Source organism: Xiphophorus couchianus, chromosome 13 (genome assembly GCF_001444195.1).
Source record: "Xiphophorus couchianus chromosome 13, X_couchianus-1.0, whole genome shotgun sequence".
Lineage (NCBI taxonomy): Eukaryota > Metazoa > Chordata > Actinopteri > Cyprinodontiformes > Poeciliidae > Xiphophorus > Xiphophorus couchianus.
Window position 1 is genome coordinate 7,471,483 of NC_040240.1, and position 22,515 is coordinate 7,493,997.

Below are 22,515 nucleotides of genomic sequence, written 5' to 3' on the forward strand. Positions count from 1 at the left end.
AAACTTTAAATGCATCTTTGAAATTGCATTTTAATTTAGGCTCTTTTTCTAATTTAACCCGTTACTTTGGATATAATAGAGAGGGTTATGAAGAAAGAATCATACAGGCCAATGGACAAATTTAGGCTTTGTGGGCTCACCACTGGAGTTAAGGTAAACCAAGGTTTTAAAAGTTATCGCATGAAAAAAAGAACATTTTTCATCAAATTGTTCATCAAACCCTTTAATAACTTAAAGGAAGTATTGAGTCATTCACTGCAAATCAGTTACTCAATGCAAACTCCTGGGTTTCTTTATTCTGAAACATTTAACTAGTTTGTATAATAATAATAATGCCGTATATTAAACTAAGTTTGATGTGTAGGATCAACAGGAAAATAAGTACTTGGAATTGCATTGACTTTTTTTGTAAATTGCTTGAAATAGTCTACAAATTAAATTGGGAATAACTAAGTCAATGTTCACCAAGTCAATAATTTAAAATTGTCACTAAATTGGCATCTCTTTCTTGTAAAATACAATATAAGGATTTCATTTATCAATAAAATTGCAAATGCTTTAATTAAAGCAGAGACCTAATAAAATAAAAATTTAAATTAAAAACAATATGTTATAACTTAGCAAATAAATGAAGAAAAAAAAAAAAACAAGAAAATAACCTAAATCCACACAAGTAGAAATACGTTTAAAACATGTTTAATAATTTTGAGAAAATATGAAAGTTTAGTTTCTCTTTTCCTGTCCTGTTTCTTTGATGTAAAGACAACATCGAGGCCTACATATGCAACTGTTACAATCTGCATTTATTCAGCGCCTGTTTTTCTTCATTCCAGGGTCCTGACACTGTTTCGAAAAAGCTAACCCACTGCATGCTGTGAGCTATGCTCCAGAGCATCATGCTACTTTGTAAAACAAGTTCATACGGTATGGCATGACATCATACATCCACACTTCTCCACAGCTGGTGACACAGTTACTCACGTTGCAGTGTGTCACAAAAATGTTGCATCAAGCAGTGTGTCACAAAAATGTTGCACATCGTATTCAGCGGGAATACGATGTGCTGATCTATATGACAAAATAGTTTCCTTGTTTATGGGCAATACATTGTAATTCTATGCTCAGTTTCATCTTATTCAACCTTTTTTATATATATATACACTGCTCAAAAAAATAAAGGGAACACTTAAACAGGTGTTTCACACTTAAAGTGTTCCCTTTATTTTTTTGAGCAGTATACATCTACTGCACTAAAAAGTCAGTGTTTTTCAACAGAGTTTAAACTTGAATACAGACTTAGCAGTGCATAGGCAAAAATGCATTTTATGGGTGAAAAAAGTCAGAGGCGTTAAGCAAATTGTTTTTGGGACAATGAACAATGAATATTCATAAAGGCACATACTGTGTAAGAATAGGTCCTAAAGGGCTGCCTTCATGAGGGCATTCTGTCCCACTTCATTTCTAAAACAGCTCTTCACTTTGGGCATCCTTAAATATTCATCATCTTGGATGTCTGCTTTCCCCTCCTTCCACCTTGACATTAATGGCATTACCAAGGATGGCAAGCTCTTTCTCCGTCTCTCTTTGCTTTGCATGTCTTTTTGGCTTTGGCTTCAATTTTTTAACTCACCGAGTTGAAAACATAATTTCTTACTGTTATTATTACTATTATTATTATTATTTATTAGTTTGTTTCCCCACATGCTACATAAAATTCATGAAAGACAAAAGAGGCCTGGAAGCACAGCTTAAAGTATTATCCCACCACAGGGAGAAAAAAACAACAACTCATTTATCTTTAAAATACTTGAAATTACCCTTACGGAAAGAACTCATGACTTTACATGAATGAATTGATAGTAAATGGCATACGCACGTAAACTCCCATGTGAAAACCATTAAATAAAATCAACCGCTTATAACACGATGAGGTAGTTCAGACAACTACTTAAACCACTTTAAACCATTGTAGCTCGTTCACCCAGCCACACTCAAACATTCATATACTTGTATGCAGATGGGTAGCATTTTACAGCCTTGCCACACACCACTGATATATTTTGGAGGAAATTGGAATCAAACGCAATAACCCCAGATACCAGAAAACTCATTTTTCCTCTGAGCCATAGCTATTAGAAATGATAGCCCGGGGATTATGAGGATTTGAGTCAATTCTTGCAACACAAAAGAGGATCTAAGATATGTATAAACATGATCCTTCTTCAGCACGCTTTGATGAAACTATGTAAATTACAAAACAGGGGCTGGAAACAATTCTTTAAGTGGAAGATCATACGTTTTGACACTGCAGTTTTCTAGACAATAAATATTTCTCCCAACAGGAAAGTATACATTGGGACATAAGCCTTCTCCGTTGACCGTCTGCCATTATATTATTTTAAAATAAAGATCTCCTAACAAAAAAAATAATAATAATTAAATGGAGTGCTAAACTCATAAGGACTGTTTTCCACATTTTTCCTCGTAAACAGATGTTTTACACGTGCAACTGTACTGTGTAAAAAAAATAAATAAATAAAAAAATTTAAAAAATAAATCACTGACGGAGAGATAAACACTAAATTAAATACATTTCACCTCTGGCATGGTTTCCAATTTTTCCACATATTTTAAATTATACTATGAAATAGCATCCGAAACACATGCGTCACATGTGGAAAACATAGTAGTAATTAAAAGATTCCAAATTCAAAGTTACCAGTGTGATGTGTGCATGGGTAAATTGCAGGGAAACAATTCAGAACGCCTCCCGTGAGATCAGTGTTTTACCACTCGTGTTTCAAATTTAGGAATTAGTGCATAATAACATAGGAAACATGTTTTAGGTGTGGAAAATCATGGCGTGTAGTCACATGTGAAACACACCGGTTCATGTGAGTGCACACTATGATTTTCAATTATGTTGTGATGCTCGCTGGGAAAAATGTGCTTCAACTCTGGACACTGAAATGTAAAATCATATGGAAACAAATATTAAGTTAAAAGTTAAGCCACAAATGTTTTAAATGTGGAGATCATACTGCGGAGGTGGATACACCAGGAATATATGCCTCATGCAAGACATTTCCAACATGTGCATTTTTAGGCGTTTCCAAGTTCCTTTCTTCATTGTTTAAATTGTAATGATGACCTCATTTTTCACAAAGTTGAATCTTTTGCCAGTCATATTTGTAAACACTGTTTTTACAAAAAGTTGAATCCCAGCGTTTCTTCCCAATAGAACAACCACAAACTAACAATATATTGTTTTCCATGGCTATGGCCTATTTATGGAAGCGCCATAGTCTGGGTAGCCTACAGTTTAAAAGCTCAACCAGCTTCTGAAATGCCACAGCGGCATGCTGGGAAACCGCAAAGCGGGACACTTGCTATGACTGAATACTCGAATGCTCCCAGGTTGTGTTTAGGGATCTCACACTTCAGAGAAAGTAGATGCACTACTGAACTCCCACTGGAGCTTTTCCACTGTGTGCAGTGAAACTGAGGCTGACTCTACAAAAACAACTTAAAGTCAAACCTTGTTTATTATCCCTAATCTTGCTGATACTCAGGTTTGGCAATTCCGATTCAATTCAAAAATGCTGCATTAATCCCAAAGGGAAATTAAACGTTGTAACGCATATTATCCAGGATGCTGATGACTGTGTGCAGGACGGATCTCCTGTTCTGTTCTCCATTAGAATCACAAAGAAATCCACCAGCTCTCTGTACTCAGCTTCTTGTCCAATCTTGATACACCCTCAGTGTATCAAGATCTGAGCATTTCAGCAACGGGCTTGGACATAGGCTCAACTCATTCCACCATCTTTACTAATTGATCTCAAAAATGACACCTGCGGCAGCATCAGCAGGTTGAAAACGTGGCAAACAAAGCATAAAAAGTTTGATTCTTCAATATATTTGAAATCATACATATTTGTAACATCTGTATCTGTACCAACTATGCAAAAAATTAAAGGTATTAAGCATTAAACTTGAATTTTAATTTACCACCTGTTTCACTCAGAAAACGAAATTGGCTTAGGCTACCACAAAAAGAGAAAAAAATCCAACTACATCACTAGATTTTTTTTTTTTTTTTAGAATTAAAGGATCAAAGTATTTTATCAGCATTTTATATAATAAAATAATGTTTTAACCCTCATGCATAACAGACCACATGAACCAAACCAATGCCTGGAAGAAGAAAAAAACAGAAATCTGAAATCATCGAGCTGAGCACCATTTGCTTCAAAAGAAAATAATCGTGTTTGTAGTTTTTATGACAACGTGACTGTTGTAACTTTTATGTTCATCCCAAATCTGCTTTCAACACAATCAAAAAGGAGTATTTTTTTTTTTCTCTTTATGGTGTCACAGACAGCAGGAGGCGATTAAGTCAAATTTCAGTAGACTTGTAATAGAAACATACACAGCATGTCTCTCTGCTAAAAATAGCTGATTGCAAACCAAACCGAACCAAATTTAAAGCACCATACCAGGGACCTAAACAGTTTGGCAAGTTTACTCTTTAGAACTGTAACTACTCACCGTGCATGTCTGCTCTTGTCTCCCACGCATTGACTCTGACAAAGAATGGCACACTTGTCCTAAATTCAGATACATTAAAGCTACATGTACGAGCTACATGTACGGCTCGCCGAGTCGCCCCCTGCTGTCTGAAACACGTATCTTCAAACAACAGTGGCACCATAAAGAGAAAAAAAAAAATACTCCTTTTTGATTGTGTTGAAAGCAGATTTGGGATGAACATAAAAGTAACAACAGTCACGTTGTCATAAAAACTACAAACACGATTATTTTCTTTTGAAGCAAATGGTGCTCAGCTCGACTTTAACATGCTGCAAATTATGGTCTGTCAGGTACTTGTGTTCAGTACTTTGTAGTTGAACAGAACACAAATCGCACCAGTTGATTCAGTGCTATCCAAACATTTTCACATTTGAAATACTATAGTATCTAAAATCCCTCAATTTTGGAGAGTTTAATTGGATTTTTGTTGGCAGATCACACAAGAATCATATTTAAAAGTTTGCTCCATGACTCTCGAAGTGCAGGCAGAAATAACTGATGCCATGATAACGTCTAGGATTGTGAAATTCTGTCTACGGTTGTCAGTTTGATTCCAGGTTTTCCCACAACATGCTGATGTGTCCTCAGGCAATGGACTCTAAGTCATGTTGTGAATCAGCCAGTGTGGTAATGGGTGGATGTGACATGTAGCGTTAAAGTGCTTGGAATAGCTAGCTAGACTAGAAAGCATGATATGAACAGTATTAAGGAACTCTATAAAAGCAGTGCAAATGCAACTGACAAGCTTTTCCCGTGTTTTTTTTTTTTTTTATGCAAGTTTTATGTGAACTCATCAAACATATGAACATATGTTTGTACTTTCAAGAACCACAATCCTACTGTCAACTGAGAAAAATGCTAGGAGCTGAAACAAATTGGACTTAGAAAGTGTTTACAAAAACTGTTTTTTTTTTCTCTGAATAAAGACACTAATCAAAGTGAACTCTGTCATGTCAAATCAAGGATATATGCTAATCAAATAAAAACTACTCAGCTCCAAGAAAGAACTCCAGAGAATTAACGTAGGACAGAAAACGTTTCCTGAAATTTGACTTTATTGTCTATATTACATTTGGACAGATGATCAATTATATCGAAATTCATCATTTGTAGTAAAAAAAAAAATTGAGATTAGAAAAATAAATTAATTAAAAAAAAAATGCATCTCACTTCCTCTTCTGTTTGCTAAACATAACGGTGGCTGTATTAAGTAAATAAAATTTAAAACCTTCTTCACTTAATTGGGCAAGTCAAGTTCGTCAAGAACAAAAAATAGTTTTGTTAACTTTCTGTTTATTGTTAGTATATGAGTTATTCTTATTTTCTTTAGAATTAGTCAAGTTGCAATCACCATTTATGTTTTATTAGGATGTATATGTGGTCCTCTAATACAAGGTAGTTGTGAAGGAAAAGGAAAATAGCCTCTAGCCTCCAATAGATGAAAGCCACACACTCCTTATAGGTCTTTTATGGAAGCATGGCAATAAGTGAGACACTGTTGACAGAAGAAGTCCCATTTAAAAGCTGTCTCAAGCTATTAAAGGGACGGATTGATGGATCAGATTGGACAAAAATAAACTTTTACGCCTTATGCAAAACATTGTAAAACTTATGAGGAGGAAAACTAACATCCAAATACCCCATCCCTTCTCTGACACATTGTAGTGGCAACATCATGGACATTCAGATTTTTTTTTTTTTTTGTTAATTTCTTTACCTGGGACTCTTACAGGACAACTGAAGTGTATTTAGAACTATAATTATCAAAAACCAAAAATAATTTTTTTTTTGTATCATCTGTGCTGCCTGATCTACAATCTCTACATCTCAGTGAAACATCTAAAAGCATTTAAGCTAGAAATTGCATTGTCATACGCTAGCAAATCCATGTAGAGCCACACTTGAAGCCAAACGTGTCCTTGCCAATTAAATGCTAACGGAGTGTTATCAAAAATGCAATCTGCATTCTTTTGCCAAACATTTTGAGTCTCTGCAACAAATCATGAAACATTCCTCTCTCTCCATATAGCCTCTAGCTGAAGATTCTCAACTCTGCCCCCTCTCATCTTTAGTTTGAGAGCCTTAAGAGAGCTCATCCTCCCTCAAAGTCAAACTTAATTTGTTTACTTAAATCCACACACATCCATGGCAACTCTGCGTTAAATCTTTCATCTGGATAAGATCTTCTATCTGTAAACCAATATAAAAAAAATAATGTGCTGCATCTGATTTAGCATGGCTGACATTTAGAAAGTAAGTCGTGTGTCCTTTTATCAAATTTCCCTCCACTGCTCCATGAAGCCTGTACTTTTTCACTTTGTCTTATCGGTTATTCACAAATGGCAGATGAGCTGAGTGGATCTCATGCTGTGAAAAGAGACAACAGCTATAAACCCCTTGATCACAGAAAAAGGCTTTCTCTTTTGTCTCTGAGCAACTGCGCATGTGACATTCCCTCGCATCGCGTCACACCCATGAACCCCCTCCATGCACTCGAGTCCTTTTAACATGTGGCGCATGTGGAGACGGGAGAACAAAGTGCAAGTCATCAAAGTGTGTGATGAGAGTAAGCAAGAGATTCAGTAAGTTAGGAGGGAAAGTGGGTTAAGAAACTGCTTGAGGAATTCAAGGGGATATTAGACATTTTTGGAGATTCATGTGGATTAAGAAATGCAATTGTAAAAGACTGAAATGAAGAATCACGACTCTCCGTCAAATCTCCATCACTCTCCCTTTCAGATTTCTAATTAGATTAATGATTTTTATCTCTTGTTTCCTAAGAAAGTCAATGACCTTGGATGGAAAAAAGCTTGAATAGCAACTACAGTCGTTGACTTTGTGAACTACTTTTGTCATTTCTGTAATTTATAAGCAGCACTCACCAGACACTGGTCTGCTTCAAACAGACCTATCATGCATGTGTGAATAAACTCGAGCGAACCCTGGTGCAGCCAGACTTCGATCCACTTTTTGAGGTGATCTCAGTCTGTTTCCAAATTGACTGTGGTGTGGTTCACCTCTTGTATGAATACAGACCGCCATCAGTATACATCTTTTAGGACTTCACAAGACATGGTTGCTCGGGATTATGGTAAAAATTAGTCCCAGCCCCATTATTTCTGTCCCATAGCAGCAAAGATTATGATTCACATGACTTTGTTTCCACATTACTGTCTGCTTGCAAAAAAGAACAATCTGATAGCAAGCTGTACCAAACGAACAAAAAAAAATGTTGCATTTGGTCTGGAACAAACAAGCCGATCAAAAGAGTTTCCTGGTGTGAATACACTGTTAGTGTTCATTGTTCTGCTGGTTATTTCATGTTTCTGTGATGTCATTGATCTAATCGCTTCAGTTCCTAGAAACTGCTCCCAAATCAGCTGGCAATCATGTTGTAGATTGTATCTACCTGTTTTCCAAGGCACAAACGCATCACCACAATATGTAAGCTTCTTGGTTTCTTTGTTTCTCTGCTGGATCCCACTGTTGCTGTGGCCCTGGTACGTGTTTCTCTTACATGTTCAGTTACATCACTACGTAAAATCTCCATCTTGCACCTGCCTCTGCTCTGGCACTGTGTGAGCACACACCAACTACGACACCAAATATGACAGAAGAATCCAGACAGACAAAGAAACTATCACACTTTTTGAGTATTTTCGGTAGGAGGAGGAAGAAGAAAGTCTAGCTGAATATTTTCACAGAGCATTCAGTCGCTGAGCCAGACGTTTTCCTGGCAGCCCCCTAGTCCAAGCCTCAGCTTCAGCAGCCCCAGCAGTCTCACGCTCGCGTCTCTCTCTGGAGGGTTTGGTCGCTGATGCCTTCACTCTGCCTGAGCCTGCGTGTCTCCTCCGAGAACCAGAGTTCACATTTTGTCCCCTCTGAGCCCACTCCTTGCCGCCTCTGAGGAGGGCTCTCAAGATCCTGCCTAGGCTCCTTACAATCTCTGGTGCGGGTTCCTCTGAGCCAAACTCCAGAGCCCGTACACAGGCTCTTGCGGCCACACAGTCGGCCTCCAGACAAGCTTGTCTCTGTGCTCTCCCTACCATCAAGCCAACTACCAGAACAGTCGTTTTGATTTTCTGGTAAATTTGCTTCGAAGATCACTTTCAGATAGACAATTTTTTTTTATTGTTTTCTACATTTAAAAATTCTCTCAGTGTAATGATGGACTTTAAATAGTTGGGAAACAACTTTATAACCCTGCCCCGGTTGAAAGGCAACAAGCGTCACCTCAATCTTGATATTTCTTCCTTTTCATTGTGTTCACAGTCACTTTAATAGTCAAGATGAACAAACTGTGAAAAATCCAATTTTTAAAAAGGTGGTTACAGTTGCTGAAGGTCATTTAATCAAGAACCTTTGAACCTGACCAAATTGTAAATGGTGCAAATTAGCTGATCATTTTTGGTGCACCTATAAATTGATCTGTGTTGTGGCACTTTATTTCTGTAAAACATAAGCAGCCATTTGGATTCAAACAATGCAGTTAGATGTAAAACAATAGCCACGCATCAACTTTATTACAAAGAAAATTCCAAACAAAGAATAAAATGCACAGTTGATATTATGTAGTTCTGTAATTTCCCACCATTATTCACAAAACTATAGCTCCAACAGAACGTTTCCCAAATCTGCAGAGTTTTTTTCTTCTTCGTTGCTGCTCATTCTTCAGAGAAACCCATTGCTTGCAGGACTACGAGATCACAGTCATTCTGCTCCAAACGTTGACGCATGTGCTCCTGGTTCAGCTCAAGATTAAACTCACACGTTTTGCTCCTCCGCACCGCCGCGCTCAGCTGTCTGATAGAAGACGGCATGTCTGCCGGTAAACAGCAGTTGTTGCAATGTTTTTTGGAGTTTGACATAATTCACAAGCCAGTCAATGAATACAGTCTGTTGTCAATCAAATCCCTTCCGTACGATACGCAGCTTGACGTGGCTTGCACAACCCTCGAGGTGAGTATGAAAAACGAGGACGAGCCGCGCAACATCTCCTAATAGAGACAAATCTGGCTGAGCTGAAGTGGGGCAGAACCATTTAAATCTGCCTTACTAGAGAAGTGGTTTTTGAAATCAATCAAATATATTTAAATTGTTTCAAAAAGCAAAAGTTCTCACTAGATAAACTTTAGAAGATAGTCAAAAGTTTATTCGGTACCTTTCAATGTGCACCACTAAGTTACTAAACTAGTAAATTCATAAGTGCTGCAATTGTTGTTTTTTTTTTTTTTTTTTTTCAAAAACATGCACATACCGGTAATTAAATTTACGGTTCTTCTAGTAAATTACAAATTCATTCATTAGGATCATGCAAGATCAGAACTGGTATTTCTCAAGCTGGCATCCTTTAAGGCAAATTACAAATCAATAGCTGTAATACTGAGGAGCTATATTATAATATTTTTCAAATTTCAGCACATGATGTCATAGAGTAAGATCCTGAAACGACTTATTTGTCTTACTATTGTTTTCTCTATCTAAGTGAACACTTGTTTTTACTCACAAATCAATTTTGAAATCGATCACGATATCCCAAAGTGGGGCGCATGGAGTTGTCCAGGATGCTTTTGTGTGCTGAACCATCATGTGTTCTTTTCACTGGCTGCAAGAGGCTGAGCACAATTGCTGAAAAACAGCATCACACCATAATCCCCTCTGCACTAAACATTACACTTCACAGTCAGTGAAGTATCATTTCCCCAGAAACATCTAAAACTGGAGTGCATCCCACTTGGTGATTTAGAGTTTGGATGCAGTTGCTTAGCCATGGAAACCCGCTCCATAAAGCTCCATAGGCACTGCTAATCTGAGGGCTAATCTGAAGTTCAGATGAACTTTGAAGGTTAACTCTGCAGAAAGTTTTTGACTGCTTTATATATTTAAACTCTATGCGCTCTAACACAGTGCATGGGCTGTACAGAACGTTCCGGATAATTTGTCATCAATGGGTGAGTCTCACCAGCAGAAGGGCTAGCCGGCCAGCGGGGGATGGACATGAAGTGGTGCGGCCAGAGATAAAAGGTGGTTGCAGAGCCCTTATCAAGGGGCAGATTAAAACAATTACACCACTGCGGCCTTTTTCCTGCTTATCTTTTGGATAGGTTAATTATAGCTACAAATACACAAGAGGCATACATAACTGCAATACTCAGCTTTTGTTTTTGACTGGCTTCATAGATACCTCTTAGAGTCACTACACCAGACAGATGCGTTGCTGATGCTGGCAACTTCCGGCCTTTTGTGCAGATTAAGAAAAAGTGGATGTACTGCAATACTATTGAGATGGAAACTCAAAATAAGTTTCTAAAATCTCCAAGATAACTATTGCTCTTTCCATATATCACCAGGCTACGTGTTTATGAAATTTTATCTCAATGATGATCAAAATGATAGAAAAAAAGTTTCTTTCTTAGATTTTGTTTTAAACTAGTGCTCTTCAATCAGGGCAAAGACACAAACCACTCATTACTATGGATTACTGGCTGCTGTAAAAATAAATCATTTTTAAATACCAAATCCAAAGGTATAGAAATTTTCGAGATCCATTAAGTTTTCAGGGTCTTGTCAATTTTCATTCATTTTGTGCTGGAATGATTGCGTAAGACAATCCACTTCAGTGTATGAAATGATTGCAGCAAATTTACAAAGAAAAAAGAAATCAATTAGCAATCTTTATACATGAATTTGTTTACACAAAGCAAAATGTTTTTCCAATAAAAACCAATCAAGTAACATTTAATAGAATTATTTGCATGAACGCATAGTTTTTAAACCGCACTGGAATTGAACATTTATCTAATGTAATCAAAACCCGGCTTTCCATGATTAAAAATAAAAATGCTACAGCACTGAAGTCATTGGTTATTTCACGTGGATGGGTAAACGGTTGTTGGAACTAATCATAGGCAAACCAACAGAGTAGAAATGTTTTTCTGTTGCTGCAAATTGACGCTTTTTTTTGTCTTCCCTTTTCTTTCTCTGTATAGTGCAGGGGATGTTTTTGGCTTGCTAAAGATTTGTAAAACCCTTTAATTTATTCCTTTTCTATTGCGAGGGAAAACTTTCATGCTAAAAGAATTGCTGCAGTTATCCAACAGTGAAAGTGAAAGTGAAGTATTTTTCTCCCTTTTCTTCCTCCCCCAGTCTGTGTAGTCAGAAGATTAACTTGGATTCTCATCCTGCCTTGTTTATTGCAGTTCCAGTTTAAACTTATTGTAATTGCTCTGACTATAGACTCTTCTTCCTCACACCAAGATTGGACAAATGGCAAGTTTCTTGAAATAATTTCCTGACTTAAGATCAACACACACCTGCCTTGCTCTTGTGTTTGAACGATGCATGGCAATTTTGCCCATATGAATAGATGAAGGTGCAATCCTGCAAAGGCATGTGAAGGAAGAAAAGCAGACACTCTTGATCTTGATCTTAACAGTATTGTATTGACAATGTTTTAGATTGTACTAGATAGAATCTTCACGGATTTAAACCATTTCAATAAATCTTTTCTCTCACATCTCCTCTTGTCCTTCCTATTTTGAAAAGCTGCTAAGGGCAATCAGTTGGAAGTTCCACGGCAGTGTGTCTTTTATATTGAGTGTGATGGATGGATGGATGGATGGATGGATGGATGGATGGATGGATGGAGGGCAGTAGGCAGGTAGGTAGATAGACAGATACAGAGGGATACAAGTCTGTTTTATTGTAAAGCAAACTATCCTCCTCTAGGGCATGTAAGACATGTTTGGCAAGAGCAAAAGGTTTATCTAGCTGACCTGCCTGGCTGTAAATAAATTATTCTAATACACAGAGTGCTAAGCAGGCACTTATTTGCCAAGGCCACACTGAGTGCAGCTAATACTGTTAATGGCTGTCGGAGGATAGTGGGAAAAAAAAACATGTAGACTAGCGCAGCAGTTTAGCCATGCCAACTTAAAAATTACATAGGAATCTAATGTAATAATCAGCTTTAGTGTTGCAAGACCCTATGTCGTGGAATACAGTTGGTGTTCAGGATGCTTATTCCATTAGCTCTATTCAGCCCAGGTTTGCTCTCAGCCTGCTTTGCAAGAGTTTCCATTACTAGTTTTTCTAGCTTTGATGTGCATGTGTGGAAAGAGTGGTTGCTACCGACGTGGCGGTAGGGAAAAGTTCATAAAACTCAAAGGCGACTAAAATAATATTTAGAGTCACAGTGTAAAAAATTAAAACCAAACAATAATTTCACTACCTACTGTAACAACAAAATCATCTGTGCAGAATCACATCTATCACTACAAAAGATTAGGCCTTATAATTACGCAGAAAATCATAGAAACATTCAATAAGCACAACTTCAGTTGAAAAAGTTTTGCCAACTTGAGTTATCTAAATATTTCTTGTTATGGGGAACACTTTTAATTGGCAGTAAGTGTAGTCTTGATGTGGGTGGCTTCAACTGATTAACTAGATTGTGTGAAGTTAAAATGAAACATACACACACACACACACACATATGGAAGTGCTTATTAACCTCTTAAATCGATTTAGAAGATCCATTTATCTGAAGCTACAGTACTTAGAAGTGCAGAGGGGTTCATAAAGAAGTATACAGTTGCGTAATGTGGTAGATAAGAGCTTGAATATCACTTCGAGGTGATTAAATCAAAGACCTTCTGCAGAGCTTATGCTTCACAAACAGAAAAAAAAAGGATTAAACTATAAATCCAAACTAGCAGCTAATGGACACTTTTCTGTGTAAAACTGTCATGTCACGGCACACAAATGAGACATTTGTGATTTATGATGCAATTTTGTGCTTTCAGGCACATTCATAAAAAACACACAAAAAAAGGTACAATGTGTGCTGTTGCAGAGAAGTTGATCACGAGTACAGGTGATGATACCGTGTGATTTTATTTCAGGACAAATTTTCTTCAAATTTTGGAACCGTGGCTGGTGTGCTCCATTCATTATCATTTCACCAGCATGTAAACTGTCGTAAAGCGGTGACAAAAGATCTTGTTTCTTTTACAGGAGAGCTTTTGCTTGACGGTAGAATCACCTGGGGCATCGCTGGTGGAGCAGACGGTAAGTTCATTAGTGTTAGTGGTTTTTTTATGGTCTGATAATTTTGTCTGTCTTGACTTCTACTATCAAGCTAAAGAGAGAAGTGAATGTTTAATAGCTGGCTTAAAGTAGTTTTAATATTTTAACAAACAAGTCATTTAGTTGAAAAGAAACACATTACAGCAATAATCCTAACACAATTTGTTTTGGCAAGGATGGCTAGAGTTTACTGTTGTGCTCACAAGCGATCACAAAAAGCTATTCCGCAGTCCTGTCTTTGCAAAAAAAAAAAAAAAAAACTAAAATGTGCTTTAGATGTATTCTGATCGCTGACACAAGCAGCAGACATGATCAAGTTAGCTTTAAAAATCACGGTGGTAACATGCTAATGTTTCCCTGGCCGTTTTGCATTTAACTCCTTGTTCTCAGGCCAGCAGAGGTCACTAAACTGGCCTGAGATTTGGTTTCAAATTCCACCTAAACCTTGAGCAGGCCAGGAATCCATCCGTTTTCTTTTCCCTCTTAATCCTTCACATAGAATCTCAGCAGGACTGGTGTTTATCTTCAGCATACATGGGCACTTTCTTAAAAGGTTAGTCCATTAGAGGGAAAACACGGAGATGCATGAGACAAATAACTAACGATGTCCCAATCCAGATTTCGTTTTGTCCAATATACCGATCTAAGTTACTTAGATGATGCTTTAATATTTTATCCCTGCAGGCGATCTCGATGTGGATCAGTGTGCCTAAGTGGAAGGCTAATGCTAGCATGTTCACTGCCTGTTTTGAAATGATTTGCTGATAATTTGGCTTGTAGCATGTTTCAACTTGGTTTCAGTAAAAAAAAAAAAAAAGTGCCAGCAAAACATACAGAAAAGAAGTTGTCATGCTTTATAAGATTAAAACATTAAATTACGCACCACAAAATTCAGCGAATAAGGTTTCAGCTGCATTATCTTTCGACCAGCTGGATATAAACAGATGCTGTAGCATATCTCAGCAGCTGACCTTACAAACCCCAACACGCTCACTCATGCATCTTCACACCCTTAACCCCTCTGTCATGGAGGGCAGGAAAAAAAAACTAAATGTCACCATCTGTTGACTGTTGGGACAGAATTTGATGTTCCATACATGCACACACAGTCATTTTAAACTGGATTCAACGTGAGGTAGATTGAATCTTTTTCTGCACATGTGGGCACACATACACCCAAGTATGTGTGTTTGTGCAAGAGCAAAAGGAGGAGAAAGATACGGAAAGGTTTCCATAAAGCAGCAGTGGACCTGGAGGGAATCTGGGTTTCACTGTGACCTTGAGAATACCAGTCTGAAAAATAAGGTACTCGTCCCTGCACAACGAGTTCCTACCAGCAAACTGGCTTTCACCGTCTCCCTCACTCTCTCTCTTGTTTTCCTCTTCAGTAAAGCAAAGATGCATGGTAGAGCAAAAAGCATACATAATAACAGTATGCGGGTTGTAGAAACTCGTGGCTCTCTGGCATTATTTAGCCAAATCCTGTATTTGCCCCTAACCTGAGATATTGCATGTGCATCCAAGGGAGTACGGTGACCAAGTTGGTCTGTGAATTAGAGGAGGGTCTAAAGGGCAAAGCTCACTTGATGCACATGAAAAAAAGCACACCAATATGATTTTCAACCCTCATTGGTGAACTTCACCAATAGGGAAACTATGGGCAATTTTATGCAAAAAAAAAAAGCTTTTATGGCCACAAGAAAGTAGTTCTGTTAGCAGTTTGCCATAAGATAAGGAGGGGAAACAGCTAACATGAAGAGGAAGGTGTGCGGCAGAAAACTAACAATGCACATAATATTGAACACATCCTAACCGTAAACCGGGATGACAGCAGCATCATGTTATAGAGGGCTGGGGAGATGGAAAGAGCTACCTACGGGGCCGTCACCGAACCTGTTACATGCTGCAAAAGAGTATAGGGGAAAGAATTTCCTTCTAGCAACACCTTGACCCTAAACATAAGGCCAGAGCTGGAATGCAATGACTTTAATGAAAACATAGTCTTGTGTTTGAATGGACAAGGCAAAGTCCTGTTGCGCTTGCGTGCGAGGGCTGGGGTGTTGTCGTGCCGGGCCGTTGCCCTGCCGTTGCACCACGCTGCATGGAGCGGAGGCTGTGAGTGGAGTTTGCTCTGTGTGGGGCTGTTCTGTCTTGAGAGAGTGCCTCCTGTAAATGGGAGATTCATGGTGCCTGTGTTTTGGGACATCTATTCAATGTTTGCATGCTGGTTGAGGATGGCCCTGTGTGAAGAATCCACATCAGGGCTTGTGGGTAAATGAATGTGAATGTGCACATAAGCAGGGGAACATGTGATTGTGTCTGTTTGAGCCTGATTATCTGTTACATTAGGTTATCGGATCATTTGCCAAAGGTGGGTTGACTTGAACTCCAAATAAACACCACCGCCAAAAAAAGAAAAAAACATTGTGGTTGCTGTTGCTGTGATCGCTGATTGCCGGGTTGATTTGAGTCAGAAATGTATAAAAACCTATGCTTCCCATGAAATATTAGGTCTTCAAGCTGGGATGTATCAGGCAATAAAGAAAAGCTTTCAAGTACTAAAAACTAAGTGATTTAATGGAGAGGATGCAGCTCAGGGAGAAATGCATAAAAAAGTCGCGCAAAGCAATAATAAAGTCAATGTAATTGTGGCCTCAGGTTGAGAAATAGAAAGCAGGGCAAAGCTAAATTTATTGCCTATGTCAACAAATGTTGGGAGTTAAGCATTGGAATTTGAGTGCAACAGGCAGCATTTTTGTATTTGTGTGACCAGAGTTTCTGCTTGCTGGACGGTTTATGTACGCTCTAGGAATGCAGTCATGCTAAACATGCAAGATTTTTTTTTTTCATCTGAAAATATCTATGAATAAGAGTCACCGGTTTATGCTAACAAACAATGTGTCCTGACTGCACATGCAAAGGGCTGGGGTGTACGAGGATGCATTTGATATAAAATGCAATTCATGGCTTATGATACGCCACTGCACGTAAACACAAACAGTTGTTGTCCTACGCATGCAAAAAGCAAATGATCTGCCTGGACATGTAAATTAAATAAATTATCATGGACGTGTAACACCCAAAATAGGTTCACATCATGGTTTATGTAACTGTAGCAGCTTGCTCTGTTCTGGCGTAGCAAATCGCTGAGGTTGTGGAAGTAGTTGTTTTTTGTCTGCATAAAGGACACAGCGGTGCACATCTCAATATACAGAAGGTTTTTGAAATGTTATCACCTCTCGACAGTTCCAGTACATTGTTTTGTAAGGCTCAAGGCAGAGGACGAGCTTTGTGCGAAGGTGTGTATACAGGCACAATATACATCTGAAAAAAAGACAGGCGCAGGCGATGTCTGTGGATCGGTATTTCTTAGACAGCTCAAAGAGTTTGAAGGACATTAAAACCTGAGTTACTACGACATGGCCTCCAAAACAGCAATAAAAAAGAAATCATCTCCGCTCGGCTCTTTCTGTACGATTACGTTTTCACGAGAAGCGGGAAGCCTGGTGCAGGTATCTTGGATAAATGAAACCAATATTTTGTCACATTACAACCATTAACTTCTGCGTATTTCATTGGGATGTAATGAAAATCTGTAAATATGAACCGACCTCTGTGCAATTTCATTTCAGAACAATAACAAACAACAATCTTTGCGAAGATCAGGGAACACACCGAAAAGGACGGGAAAAATCTGTGTAGAAGTTTAGAATTAAGACATATATGTGTATATATAAACAGCCCCAGATCTAAACGCCTCAAGGACCTTTGTTATCACACTTGCAAACCTTTCTAACGATGGCTGTGACACCTTGCCAAGAAAGCATTGATTAGAGGAGTAGCAAACAGAGTCTCTGGAGGAGCATCTCCTGACAGAACTACTAATAATAATTCACAAATCTGTCTTTTACAGCAAGAGGAAAGTCAATGCTTAAAAATTTTAGTGGTTGTTGAACCAAAACATTATCTTACAAAGAATTCACTTTGAGTCACAAGTTTCAGATTTTTATTCATAAAATCTTATGAAAACCATGTGTAATTTTTGTTCTATATCACAGTTGCATACAAATTTTTCTTGATCTATCGCATAAAACGTTGACAAGTGACCAATAAGGTAACTGCACATTGTATAGCATTCTGTTTTATTTCGGATAACATCAAAGCCTTGAATTCTCCTTACAGTGTTTTGCCAGTTCTTGCATAATGCGGCATGTGATGTTACACAGAGCTATATTATCTATAGAGTGTGATACAAAACAAAACAAAAAAAATAACAATCATGCTTATTCAAATTAATGCAGAGGATGTTTTTTTTTTTCTGGAACAAAAGGTTAAAGCTTTTTTAAAGTTTATCCATTTATTTTGATCTGATTGTGTTGGTGTTTTTTCCCCCTTTTTCTTAACATCGTTTCCCTCTCGAGCAGCAGTGCAGCAGATCCGACTCTCTCCTTTCGTCTTTGAAGTGTTGCCAGGCTTGGGGTATTTATTTCATTATCTCTTCTTCCTCCCTATTTCCTCGTCTTATTTTTAGGGCTGGTTATCAAGGCGAGGACAGGAATCCCGATGAAGAAAGCTGACTCGGCAGGTGCGAGCCTGAAACTCTCGGCTTGTTTGCATTAAGCTCTCGTGCGTGTGTTCATGCGTCTCTTTGCAATGACAACAACAAAATAAAGAACACAAAAAAAGGAATGCATGGTACGAATTCATAAACCAAATTTTGTTTCATTTGCTATTTATTTGTTTTTAAAGTGGAAAATGCCTATATGTACACGGGAGATGGTTAATTGCCTGTACTTATCTAAGGCTTTATCTCTCCTATAGGACTCTAAACTATTTCACACTGCATTCAGTCATTCACACACACTGTTGGAGTCAACTACATAGAATCCACAGACGACTACTATTCATTATTTCTTAATCCAGCCATGGTTATACTTGTTTTTCTCTGTCTAATATACAACTAATAAGCAACTTTTAAATCATCACTAAATCCATTTGTAATTTGTTTCACACTGTGGTTTAAATATATGTATCATTATCAGAACAAGAAGGTTTATGAATGTTTTAGATGTCATTCAAACAGTAATATTGTGCTATATAACATTTGGAAATGGGTTCAATTAGCCTATTTCTTCTCTGTTTTAAACATAAGATTTGAGATCTTGTCCTAAATTTTAACGTTTGAGTTTTTTGAGTAAATACCATGAAAGCACAGTATGCATAAATTTGAAAATGAAGGTTACCACACAAGGAAAGTCTCATACCACTTCAATAGACTGAGAATCTGTACAACATGTATCCTGGCTTCAGTCACCCAAAGCCTGGTTACTGTCAGACAGAGAAAGCTGAGTTTCCTTTTTTTTTTTTTAGTCCTCAGCAAACCCTGCTTTCAGCCAATTTCAGATTATTACACGCCTTTTTATACCACAAACAATTTGTCAAAAAAAAAAGAGAGTAAAAATACTTCCCCACACTGTAATTTAGTAACACACTAACATTAAAGCCCTGACCATTTCAGAAGAGAAAATGGAGCGCCTGCTACTCACCAGTTAGTCCTACCAAAAAAAAATGCCATATGACTTTTTTCTGTTTTGAAGTGCTAACTGAATTCTCTTCACAGAAATGCCTTTAACATATGGCAATAAACAATAAAACATAATTCGCAATCATAGGAAGAAAAGCTGTTGGGATTGGAAAAAAAAAATAAGCAGAAGTCGCAGTGTATTTTTTTTTTAGAAAAAGTGACGCTGGGTTTGCCAAGATTTAATGTTGAACATGGCGTTTTTGCCAAGTGAAGTTCCATTCAAATAAATACAGACGGCAATCTGCTATAGAAAAACTGCAAATGCAAAGCTGAGTTGGAGCTTGAAATCTCAAAATTATGAACTTTAAAAGGAAAATTAGCAGTTCAGGCATAAGCAGTAAAAACATGTTACATTAAATTCTGATTATAAAGTTGATTTCATGTTTTTCTACTGACCTGTAGATTTATTATGTCCATCTATTTATTAATCCATCTTTCAGAATCCAAGGACTGAAAGCTCAAATGACTTCTATTTAAGTTCTTACAACAGTGGATGCATTTTCTTAACAGTTACTATTGTTTTGCACTCTAAATTAGCTTTATAATCAAACTACACCAGTTTTAATTGCAAAGGCAATGGTCCTGAGCCCTCAAACTGCTCCCTCTAGTCTGTGTGTAAACTTCTGAATATTAAAAAACTGAAAAAAGCCACAAAAAAATACGTAAACTGTGACATATTTATCTTGATCCTGTCAGGATCGGTGTTTTGTTTTGTTTTTTGTGGAAGCCTGCTGCTTCCCACTTCCTCCACCAGATGCCGCCTAGGAGCAGAGCCCCTGGAGAGGCGTCGGGTCGAACCCGGGGACACACCTGTGGCGCATTGTCTGACTGAGGCTGGGAGTATCTAAGAAGCGGCGAGCTGACACTTCCTTGCCTGAGTGTTTGTTTACCTTGGTTTACCTGGATTCCTCCGGAGTTTTCCGAGAGGAGAGTTCTGTGGGTCGTTTGTCCCAGACTCCGACCAGCCGTCAGTTCGCTCCTCCACTCAGTCTGACTTACCTGTCCGCCCTCCAACGGTTCGTTGCCTCTCCACGCCGCCCCTGGGTCCGTTGTTGCTCCAAAGGAAACATCCATCCGCTCCTAGTAAGCCTTTCCCTTCGTCAATATATATATTCATCCACCTTCCTGAATTCGTATATTCTAACAGCTTCTCCTCGTTGACAGTGGCTGAACTGGTTGCCCCTTCCAGACTCCTGCTCCGTGTTTTCTCCCCAACCCTATTCCCTCTTGTCAATAAACTTCATTATTGTTTTGCACACGCGTCTCCTGATTGTGTTCGTGCATGTGGGTTCATAAACTGGAACCAAACATGACAGAACACTCAGGCCAACAGTCTACCCCTGCAGACGCAATTAGGAGAGCCTTGGCAGAACAACAATCTCTCATTCAATCTCATGACGCAGCCCTGCGAGAGCTAGGTAGCCGGCAAGCTGAAACTAACCGCCGGTTAGCCGAAATATCCAATTTCCTCCAGGGATCTGCCCAACCGGACCCGAGCGCACCACCAGCGGCAGCTCATGTTCCGGATCCTATTAGCCACGCCACGTTTTCGGAGGTACGACCGCCAGCGCCTGAAAAATTCTGTGGTGAGGTGAGGAAGTGTAAAGGCTTTATTTTGCAATGTGGAATCATTTTCAACCACTCACCTCAGAGCTTTCGCCATGATAATGCCAAAATAGCTTATATGTTATCCTTGCTAACTGGACGTGCTCTGGAGTGGGCTGAGGCTAAGTTTCCCTCCCCCACCAACTTTGGGTGCACATTTTCTGAGTTTGTGAAGGAATTTAAGCAGGTTTTTTGTCGTGACACCGACAAGACTTCAGTTTCCCGAGAGCTGTGGACTCTCAAGCAGGGTCAAGGAACAGTTTCTGAGTTCGCTATTGACTTTAGAATTAAAGCTGCAGCATCTGGTTGGGACGCAGCTGCGCTAAAGAGCGCTTATTTCCACGCTCTGAGTGAGCAGGTAAAGGATGAACTAGCCACTTTAGATGAACCAGAGACTTTAGAAGATTTCATTAAACTCACCATAAAGATAGATAACCGCATCAGATCACGTGCTAAAGAACGAAACCGTCGTGACTCACCTTTTAGATCCCATTTTCAGAACCTACCTGCTATTTGTCCTGAATCCCCGGCATCGACACCTCTTCCGGAGCCTGAACCCATGCAGCTGGGGCGAACTCACTTAACCCCGGAGGAGAGACGTAGGAGGTTACATTCACGTCTTTGCCTGTACTGTGGTGAGCCTGGCCACTTCATTGCCAACTGTCAAGTCCGTTTAAACCCCCAGATCCGACAGTAACGACGAGGAGACTGTTGGAGCCAACACCCACAACCCAATCTCGTCTCATCCTACCGGCAACTCTCATAAATAATCACTTGTCTCTTCCCCTGTCAGCACTTATCGACTCGGGCTGCGAACAAAATCTAATCGACTCAACTCTGGCCAAGCAGATGTCCATTGAGGTTGAACCACTGCCGGTTCCCCTCCGTGTTGCTGCCCTTAACGGTAAAGCATTACCTCATATCACACACAAAACCAAGCCAGTCTGTCTTGTCGTTTCAGGTAACCATACTGAATCAATATCCTTTTTTGTGTTCAGTGCTGCCAGTTCTCCCATTGTTCTAGGATTTAATTGGTTATCTGCCCATAACCCTCACATTAACTGGGTTAAAGCTCACATAGAGTCCTGGTCGTCCAACTGTCATGCTACTTGCCTTCGTTCCGCTATTCCCTCGAGCTCCCCAACTAAGGATCCTTCTGAGAGTGAATCCCCCGATCTTTCTTCTGTACCCGTTGAATACCATGATCTAGCGCCTGTATTTAATAAAGATAAAGCCCTGTCACTTCCACCTCATCGTCCATACGACTGCGCCATCGACCTTCTGCCTGGCGCCCCACTACCCAACAGTCGTCTGTACAATATCTCCCGGCCCGAACGCCAAACCATGGAGAAGTACATTAATGATTCCCTAGCAGCAGGTATCATTCGAACATCCACCTCACCCCTAGGGGCTGGATTTTTCTTTGTTGGGAAAAAAGATGGCTCACTACGGCCATGCATTGATTACAGAGGATTGAACCAAATAACTGTTAAGAACAAGTACCCACTACCACTCCTCTCTTCTGCCTTCGAACCTGTTCAGGGAGCGACCATTTTCACCAAACTGGATCTAAGAAATGCCTACCACCTCCTTCGAATTCGCGAAGGGGATGAATGGAAGACTGCTTTCAAAACACCTATGGGTCA

At 39.0% G+C, this 22,515-nt stretch overlaps 1 protein-coding gene and 1 long non-coding RNA gene across 3 annotated transcripts in view; one reads left to right on the plus strand and one right to left on the minus strand.

Moving 5' to 3' along the window:
• adgrb2 (adhesion G protein-coupled receptor B2) overlaps positions 1-22,515 on the minus strand; it is a 270,453-nt gene that overhangs the window by 194,855 nt on the left and 53,083 nt on the right. The window contains exon 1 of one of the 2 annotated variants that reach the window (XM_028035468.1): positions 4,552-4,673. The exons of the other annotated variant lie outside the window; for it this stretch is intronic. Coding sequence (XP_027891269.1) covers positions 4,552-4,626 — 75 coding nt within the window. The 5' untranslated portion in view covers positions 4,627-4,673. Of the gene's footprint in view, positions 1-4,551; positions 4,674-22,515 lie in introns of those variants that run through there. 2 annotated transcript variants of the gene reach the window in all.
• On the plus strand, positions 20,108-20,520 carry LOC114155540 (uncharacterized). Its single transcript, XR_003597769.1, has 2 exons — positions 20,108-20,347; positions 20,429-20,520. It is a non-coding gene; the product is annotated as an uncharacterized LOC114155540 (long non-coding RNA).